The sequence below is a fragment of the Bubalus bubalis genome, chromosome 16 (assembly GCF_019923935.1).
Source record: "Bubalus bubalis isolate 160015118507 breed Murrah chromosome 16, NDDB_SH_1, whole genome shotgun sequence".
In the NCBI taxonomy this organism is placed as follows: Eukaryota; Metazoa; Chordata; class Mammalia; order Artiodactyla; family Bovidae; genus Bubalus; species Bubalus bubalis.
The window spans coordinates 35,515,305-35,525,452 of NC_059172.1; the positions used below are offsets into that span (position 1 = coordinate 35,515,305).

The following is a 10,148-nucleotide window of genomic DNA, read 5'->3' on the forward strand; positions in this document are numbered from 1 at the left end:
TCATGATACCAGGTTACTCTGATTGGACATTTCCTTAGTAAAATAGAAGTGACTCTTGCCTAGGAGGTTGACAAAATATTATAATATTGATCAGGCATAAGGAGACTGAAAAATCTACCATGATACCTAAAAGAAGAGCAAATGTATTGGAATAAATATAAAACATTGAGAGAAATGTGCTTCATTTTTGGCATGCTGATTCATCATTGCTACTAAAATAATAAGTAAAAAGACACTTGAAAATTATTTTTACTCTACAGTTTTTAAACAAAGTATGTAACAATTAAAAATGGAAAAAAATGTTTTCAAGAATGGCAATGTCCAGTATGTTGAGAAGTTTTAAATTGTTACAATAACTAACCTAGTCATTTCACATCAGTGGATATTATTAAATATTATGAATAAATATAGAAGGTGAAGTAATATTAACAACAAATAACAATTGTTGCTAACATTTATTTATGCTAAGTATTTCAATAATTTAATATTTGTGAATGTGAAGAAACACACTTTTAGTTCTAAAAGAAAGAAAGCATAAAAATTGAAAATAGAGAAAAAATAAATGTACAGCATCAAATATCCCCAATTAAAACCATAGATGAATCAAAAAATATGTTGGGGACAAGGTTGTAACTGATATTAATGTACTATGACTTCATGAAACAGATTCTACCACCATGGGTTTGTTTTTAAATATCTTAGTTTTCAGAAATTTTTTTGTTTGGGAAAAAGAGACCAATCACTCGGTCACGAATCTGCTTGGTCTTGATACCATATACAACGGGATTGACTGTGGGCGGCACCAGAAGGTACAAACTTGCAAAAATGATATGGATGCTTGGAGGCACCTTCTTGCCAATGCGGTGAGTTAGAAAGCTAAAGAGTGCAGGTGTGTAGGAGACAAGGATAGTGCACACATGGGCAGCACAGGTGCCCAGTGCTTTTGAGCGGGCATGCTGAGAGGAGAGCCGGAAGACCGCCTGGAGGATTTTGAGATAGGATGTGGCTATGAGCCCAAGGTCCAATACCATCACTGAAAGGGCCACAGAGATTCCATATGTTCTGTTAACATGGGTGTTTGCACTAGCCAATTTCACCACAGCCATGTGCTCACAATAGGCATGATTGATGACATATTTGGTATAATATGGTAGTCTTCTAATGAGAAAGGGACATGGCAAAACCAGGAAGATAGCTCGGACCACACTAGCTAGACCCATTTTAATGACCATTGTTGTTGTCAGGAGGGTTGTATATTGTAGTGGGATGCAAATAGCTACATAGCGATCAAAGGCCATGGCAACTAAGAGGGCTGACTCAGTTATGCAAAATGTGTGGATGAAATACAACTGTGCTAGGCAGATATCAAAGTCAATCCAATGTGCATCCAACCAAAAGATGCCAAGCATCTTGGGGGCTGTGGAAGAGCCAAGGGCCATATCATTCATTGCCAGCATGCCAAGGAAGAAATACATAGGCTGGTGGAGGCTTGGCTCTAGTTTGATGGTAATGATGATTATGCTGTTCCCCAGCAGGGTCAGGGAAAACAGGAGGCAGACAGGAATGCCGATCCAGCAGTGAAAATCTTCCAACCCAGGAATACCAACCAAGAAGAAAGATGAAATGTAGTGATGAGTAGCATTGTCTGCCATGTTAAAAGTCAATAGGTTGCGTGCTTAGACAGAAAGTAGCTGGTCAAATCCCTCTGTGCAGAAAGTAGGATGAGATACTTTTTCTGAAGGCCCTATATGTGTGGAATCCAGGCACACTGCAAATGACCTGCTTGAAGGGCTGACTCTTCTTCTAAACCTCTGTCAATCATCAGGTTAACCACGTCCCCATTCTTAGTCCTGGAATCTTCACCTGCAAATGAAAAGATTAAGTTTATTTCAGATATTTTTTCCTGAGTTTTCCATTTTTTTTTTCCAATTCTCCCTGTAGCATGTATTTCTTGTTAGAGGATCAGTTAGCAACATAATAACTGCATCATTGTGCAAAAGGCAATGTTGGATTCTGATATAAACAGTTTTAGAAAAGAAGTAAGTCAAGTCTTTTTAAGAAAATTGAGATCAAGTATGAATACACATACATAAACACACACAAAAATTAACAGGGATTTCAAAATGCAATCATTATTTTAATAATACTCTTATCCATAGAGCACATAATAGAATAAGACCTAACTCTAAAGCATAAAAACAAAGCTTATGAAAATAAGGACAATAAGGGCTTAATCATCAACCAAAGACAAATTTTTCCTATTTTAGATTAACTCCTTAAGAAGATCTGAAGATGGACAGCATATCACAACCATATAAAAAGGGGAAAAAATGGATACTTTATTTCTTTATGCTATCAAATGATCTATACGTGCTGCAAATAAGCACACAAATGTTGCTAAACTCAGCCTTGTTTCTGGAATGCCAACAATCCCTGCTGAAGGCAGCCCTACCTCTGACTCTGGCATCCATCCTTCCTGATGAGAGGGAAGAGCAAGGGAAATACAATTCAGCTTTTTTGGTCTTAGCAGCAAAAGTAGTTTCTGATGACTCCTGCTCTGACCACCTTCGTTAGTTATGATAACTCGGCCCTATCCTTCCTAAGATCCAGTTTCTACCTAGTACTGTAATTCTGGAATATGCACCCCACTTTTCTTAACATGCTTTTTAGTATATAATTGTTCCCAATATCTTGCTTTCTGATCCTGAATTCTATTTACATGAAAGTCAATATATATTGAGAAATATACCTAATGGAAATGATTCCTTGTATAGTTGTTTTCATAATACCTGTATGAAAAAAAAAAAAAAAAACTTGCCTGGTTATGTGTCTTCCTCTATTAAACATATGATACACTCAACCTATGTGAGTAAGCATTTGAAGTGTATTATTGTAAGAAATTGAAAATGTAAAATCAGTCATAAATATTTCCAAAAAATTCAAAACTTAACTTTAGCTACAATTTAGAATCCTAGAATTTTGGAAATTACTACATAAGTTACAAAGTCTATAACCTAGACAGAGGAAAAAAAAAATAAGATAAAATCTACAATAGTGAACATTCAAGTATGAAAGGTTTTCAAGTATTATTAAACTTCTGCTCTTTGAAAATCCTTAAATGATTGTTTTCTTCTTGGAAATTTTGCCAGGTTCCATTCTTACACCTACCTCTGGGAGAATCAAACATACAAGAGGTTAACCCACTTCGAAATAAACCCATACCTTTTAGCTAGAAAAAATCACATTACAAACGAGAATAATTTATCTTGATAAATATAAAATAATATTGGAAAAACAGTCTTTTAGTTTCCAATAAATTTACTTATAAGATGATAGCATGTCTAATCAATACCAAGAAAAAGTGACTTCCCCTTGCTTTAAACAACAGAGGCTTCCTGTCAGAGCCCTAGAACGTGGCACACAGATGAGGAAATTATGGAGAACTACCCCTAAATCATAGTCTGCTTGTACAGTCACCCTTCCCACCTAGAAGTTCTTCTGTCTTCTCTCATGCTTATGTTGAAAGAAATTTTGGAGAAATTCACTGGTTTCAATAAAGTCATTCTTTATATTAGCCTCAGCAGACAATCTGCTTAGGTAGTCAGAATATCTGCTCAAGACCTCTCTAACATTCTGCTGTCACGTTCATTCCATCTGCTTCTAAACCATATAAGTATCTAATTCCTTCTGACACTCTGGGCTTTGATATTTTGCCTGTTTCTCAGTCAGTCAGCATTGACCTTGGCTGAAATCTGCCACTCCAGTATAGCTGACTCTTTTGGAATGCCATTGTATTTTCTAAACAGTCTTTGTTGAATGCATTATAAACTTTATATTAAGGTATTTTAATAATTACACACAAAGATACTCCAAACTTAATTCAATAAGTTTTCCCCTCCTCTTCTATGTAATGTATCTTATTTTGCTGACAACAATAGCCACCCAGCCATTAAATTAGGAATTACCAGAATTATCCTTGCCTCCTCTGTTTATCTCTAGTACCTCAGTCACGCAGCTATTAAGTCTCTATTTCTATTAGATCTCTTACCTTACGCTTTATGTGCATTTATTTTCAAGTGAATCTCCTCCATCAGACTATGCATATCCAAGAAATGTGCACAATCTCAGTAAACTCTCAGTAGATTCTGAGGAATGGTTGATGTAATGTTTCTCTACATCCTTTACAGTCTCTTAAGAATTTCACAGACTATTATCTTGCTCTCAAGGCTTCTGACTCACCAGAGATGGTTTGTTTATTCACAGTCATTAACTACCCTTCATTTATTTCAACTGTCTTCTTAGAATATGTGCTTTCAAAATTGTTTCTGGTTATGAGTTACATAACCAGAAACTTCCCTGTAGCAGAAATTTCCAAAGACAGTTACGCTCTTCCATAAACAATAGTGATACAGTATGCATATATTTATATATGCAATTTTATTTGGTTCCTCTTTTCTACTACCAAATCACATTACTGACATCACTCAGTTGTTTCTTATAAATGTGTAACATCATTTATAAATTTATAAATCCTCCTTTCCTGCTTTACTTTCACCTGCTTTATCTTGAATTCTATCTCACAGCCCATGATATATCATAGATGATAACAAAAGATAACTGCTGTTCTCTGCAAATCCTCAAATGATAGTCTTGCATTGTAGCATGTAGGCCAATATGCATATGTGGGAATGGTTTAAAAATATGACAGTGGTTACCACTGGAACAGTGAGGACTCTGTGGTTAATTTGATAGTTATGGCTACTTTTTAATGGGCTATTCCAATGCTCAGGAGGCCCCTCTGTTTGAGAGGCTGATGGATCCCTTAGGAGACATAAAGTTGAAAGAGGACTGGGCCAAGAATAAACACAATGCAATAACAACGTGCTTCTGGAATGTGTGTGTACTACGTCACTTCAGTTGTGTCTGACACTTTGCAACCATATGGACTATAGTCCACCAGGCTCCTCTGTCCAGGGGATTCTCCAGGCAAAAATACTAGAGTGAGTTTTCATGCCATCCCAACGCAGGGATGGAACCATGTCTCCTGCACTGGTGGGTGGGCTCTTTACCACTAGGGCCACCTGGGAAGCCCCATGCTTCTGAAATAGCTATGTTAATATTCTAAACTCCCCAGAGCTTGTATTGATAGCTCTTATGTGTTTCTCCATTGCAGAATGTAGTATTTTTTTTTTAAATGAATTACGATTAACACACAATATTATACTAGTTTTGTTAATGAATTAGGTCATATGGACCCTCATTTGGGCCTTAGCCCAGCTGAGGCCACCTGTTTAGGCAAGGAAGGTTCTTTTCCACTTCCAGGTTTGCATAGTCAAAATTAAACCTAAGCTGAGATTGAAGCAGCACAAGTTTTATTCAACTGCCAGAGAATGGAGAAGCAGGAACTTAGTTCACAAATCAAATTGGCACCTAGGGGATGATTGAAAGTGAAGTGAAAGTGAAAGTCACTCAGTTGTGTCCGACTCTTTGTAATCCCATAAACTATACAATCCATGGAATTCTCCCGGCCAGAATACTGGAGTGGGTAGCCTTTTGCTTTTCCAGGGGATCTTCCCAACCCAGGAATTGATCCCAGGTCTCCCACATTGCAGGCAGATTTTTTACCAGCTGAGTCACAAAGGAGGTCCAAGAATACTGGAGTAGATAGTGTATCCCTTCTTCAGCATATCTTCCCAACTCAGGAATCGAACTGAGGTCTCCTGCATGCCAGGCTGATTCTTTACCAACTGAGCTATCAGGGAAGCCCAGAGGATGATTAAGGCAAGACTTTAAGATCAAGGTGAATGGAGGAGGGTGTTGGTATACGTCTTAGTTTTCCAGGAACAAGTGGGGTTCTTCCTAGAACTCTGGTGCCACTGCTCTTTTGCCCTTGTATGATCATTTTGCATCTGAGTTGTAAGAGGGTAGAACCAATGTGGTGTGGATAGGCAGAGATCTCAATGTAATTGGTTGGTGGTGTGTTAATCCAGAGTCAACATCATCAACCTGATTTCAAAGAGTCTGGGATCTTTGTGCTTCTGATCAGCATATAGTTAACTTATTCTTCCTAGTGGTGGTTTCAGTATCTGCAAAACAGCTCAAAGGACATGGCTCACGATATTATCGATAGCCGTTGAGGAGGAAGTGAAAGGTCCTTGACTTTGTTTAGTGGCTAAACTATTATTATCTTGTCTTGCTTCATAGTTTTCCTTTCTTTCTGCATTTTCTCTCATGAAATTTATTCTTTGTAACTAGAGAAAGACCTGTGAAGCTAACGTTTTTCTAGAAACAAAAGACAGGTGGAGGACAGGATGGGCTCTGTCCTTGGAAGACCCTATAGGTTCCTACTTGGTTATGGTTTCAAGTATACAACATAGTGATTTAATATTTTTATGCATTTGAAAAAGATAGGACACTGAAAGATGAACTCCTGTGGTTGGTAGTTGCCCAATATACTACTGGAGATCAGTGGATAAAAAACTCCAGAAAGAATAAAGAGACAGAGCCGAAGCAAAAACAACACTCAGTTGTGGCTGACTGGTGATAGAAGCAAAGCCCAATGCTGTAAAGAGCAATATTGCATAGGAACCTGGAATGCTAGGTTCATGAATCAAGGCAAAGTGAAAGTGGTCAAACAGGAGATGGCAAGAGTGAGTGTCAACATTTTAGGAATCAGCGAACTAAAATGGACTGGAATGGGTGAATTTAACTCAGATGAACATTATGTTTACTACCGTGGGCAAGAATCCCTTAGAAGAAATAGAGTAGCCATTATAGTCAACAAAAGAGTCAGATGTGCAGTATTTGGATTCAATCTCAAAAACGACAGAAAGATCTCTGTTCATTTCCTAGGCAAACCATTCAATATCACGGTAATCCAAGCCTATGCCCCAACAAGTAATTATTGAAGAAGCAGAGTTGAATAGTTCTAAGAAGACCTACAAGACCTTCCAGAACTAACACCCAAAAAAGATGTCCATTTCATTTTAGGTGACTGGAATGCAAAAGGAGGAAGAAACACCTTATTCCCAGAAACACCTGGAATAAGAGGCAAATTTGGCCTCAGAGTACAGAATGAAGCAGGGCAAAGGCTAATAGAGTTTTGCCAAGAGAACCCACTGGTCATAGCAAACACCCTCTTCCAACAAAATAAGAGAAGACTCTACACAAGGACATCACCAGATGGTCAATACTGAAATCAGATTGATTATATTCTTTGTAGCCAAAGATGGGGAAGCTCCATCTTGTCAGCAAAAACAAGACCGGGAGCTGACTGTGGCTCTCAGATCATGAACTCCTTATTGCCAAGTTCAGACTTAAATTGAAGAAAGCAGGGAAAACCACTAGACCATTCAGGTATGACCTAAATCAAATCTCTCATGATTATACAGTGGAAGTGAGAAATAGATTGAGGGATTAGATCTGATAGAGCACCCGATGAACTATGGATGCAGGTTCCTGATATTGTACAAGAGACAGGGATCAAGACCATCTCCAAGAAAAAGAAACACAGAAGAGGAAATGGCTGTCTGGGGAGGCCTTACAAAATAGCTGTGAAAAGAAAAGAAGCAAAAAGCAAAGGAGAAAAGGAAAGATATACCCATTTGAATGCAGAGTTCCAAAGAATAGCAAGGAGAGATAAGAAAACCTTTCTCAGTGATCAATGCAAATAGAGGAAAACAACAGAATGGGAAAGACTAAAGATCTCTTCAAGAAAATTAGAGCTACCAAGGGAACAGTTCATGCAAAGATGGGCTCAAAAAGGACAGAAATGGTATGGTCCTAACAGAAGCAGAAGATATTAAGAAGAGACAGCAAGAATACATGGAAGAACTGTATAAAAAAGACCTTCATGGCCAAGACAATCACTCACCTAGAGTCACACATCTTGGAATGTGAACTCATGGGCCTTAGGAAGCATCACTATGAACAAAGCTAGTGGAGATGATGGAATTCCAGTTGAGCTATTTCAAATCCTAAAAGATGATGCTGTGAAAGTGCTGCACTCAATAGGCCAGCAAATTTGGAAAACTCAGCAGTGGCTACAGGACTGGAAAAGGTCAGTTTTCATTCCATTCACAAGGAAAGGCAATGTCAGAGAATGCTCAAACTACCACACACTAGCACTCATCTCACATGTTAGGAAAGTAATGCTCAAAATTCTTCAAGCCAGGCTTCAACAGTATGTGAACTATGAACTTCCAGATGTTCAAGCTGGTTTTAGAAAAGGCAGAGGAACCAGAGATCAAATTGCCAACATCAGCTGGATCACCGAAAAAGCAAGAGAGTTCCAGAAAATCATGTATTTCTGCTTTATTAATTATGCCAAAGCCTTTGACAGTTTGGATCACTACAATATCTGGAAATTTCGGAAAGGGATGGGAATACCGGGCTACCTGACCTGCCTCTTGAGAAATCTGTATGCAGGTCAGGAAGCAGCAGTTAGAACTGGACATGGAACAACAGACTGGTTCCAAATCGGGAAAGGAGTATGTCAAGGCTGTATATTGTCACACTGCTTATTTTACTTATATGCAGAGTACATCATGAGAAGCGCTGGGCTGGATGAAACATAAGCTGGAATCAAGATTGCCAGAAGAAATATCAATAACGTCAGATATGCAGATGACACCACCTTTATGGCAGAAAATGAAGAAGAACTAAAGAGCCTCTTGATGAAAGTGAAAGAGGATGGTGGAAAAGTTGGCTTAAAGGTCAACATTCAGAAAACTACGATCATGGCATCTGGTCCCATGACTTCTTGGCAAATAGATGAGGAAACAGTGGAAATGGCGACAGACTTTATTTTTGGGGGCTGCAAAATCACCTCAGATGGTGACTGCAGCCATGAAATTAAGATTCTTGCTCCTTGAAAGAAAAGTTATGACCAACCTAGACAGCATGTTAAAAAGCAGAGACATTACTTTGCTAGCAAAGGTCCATCTAGTCAAAGCTATGGTTTTCCCAGTAGTCATGTATGGATGTGAGAGTTGGACTATAAAGAAAGCTGAGGGCTAAAGAATTGATACTTTTGAACTGTGGTGTTGGAGAAGACTCTTGAGAGTCCTTTGGATTGCAAGGCGATCCAACCAGTCCATCCTAAAGGAAATCAGTCCTGTATATTCATTGGAAGGACTGATGCCAAAGCTGAATTCCCAATACTTTGGCCACCTGATGCAAAGAACTTACTCTTTTGAAAAGACCCTGATGCTGAGAAAGATTGAAGGTGGGAGGAGAAGGGGACGGCAGAGGATGAGTTTGTTGGATGGAATCACCAAGTCAATGGACATGAGTGAGTAAATTCTGGGAATTAGTGATAGATAGGGAGGCCTGGTGTGCTGTAGTCCATGGGGTCACAAAGAGTCACAGATGACTGAGCGACTGAACTGAACTGATACTGAACTGAAATTTTATTATAAGAATAATTATCATCCATCACCGTACAAAATCATTCCTGTATTATTGATTATACACCCCCCCCATGAATTGTTTTATGGCAGAAGTTTTTACTTCTTAATCTACTTCACCTATTTTGTCCTTCCCCCCATGGCCCTCCCCTCTGGCAACCACCAATTTGTCCCCTGTTTCTATGAGTCTATTTTTATTTTGTTTTGTTTGCTTTTTTTTTTCGTTTTTAGAGTCCATATATAAGTGAAATCATACAGTATTTGTTTTCCCTCTTTGACTTATTTCACTTAGTATATCACCCTCATATCCATCCCTGTTGTTGCAAATGATAAGATTTTATTCCTTTGTATGGCTGAGTAATATTCTATAATCTATCTTATAGATAGGCAGATGTACAGATACATGTACCACATCTATATAGACATACATATATATGCATACCACATCTTTTTTATCCATTCATCTATGCATGGATGCTTAGCTTGCTTTCATATCCTGGCTGTTGTAAATTGGTGACACAATGAACATAGAGATTCATGTATCTTTTCAAATTAGCGTTTTCGTTTTCTTTGAACAATATCCAGAAGTAGAATTGCTGGATTGTATAGTAGTTCTATTCTTATTTTTTTGAAGATCTTCCATACTGTTTTCCATACACAATGGCTGAACCAATTTATATTCCCACCAACACTGTTCAGAGATTTCCTTTTGAAAATAGGATCTTGAAAGACTGTCCGATG

General features: G+C 38.2%; 1 protein-coding gene across 1 annotated transcript; it reads right to left on the reverse strand.

Annotated features, from left to right (window-relative positions):
- Window positions 1-698: 698 nt before the first annotated feature.
- LOC102406839 (putative olfactory receptor 52P1) lies at window positions 699-1,847 on the reverse strand. Its single transcript, XM_025265920.3, has one exon. It carries the CDS (start codon window positions 1,650-1,652, stop codon window positions 699-701), a length of 954 nt encoding a protein of 317 aa, XP_025121705.3. The 5' UTR covers window positions 1,653-1,847.
- Window positions 1,848-10,148: the final 8,301 nt, after the last annotated feature.

Bases quoted from the DNA above. Each gene is read 5' to 3' on its own strand.
- LOC102406839 (XM_025265920.3), bottom strand. From the start codon at position 1,652: ATGGCAGACAATGCTACTCATCACTACATTTCATCTTTCTTCTTGGTT.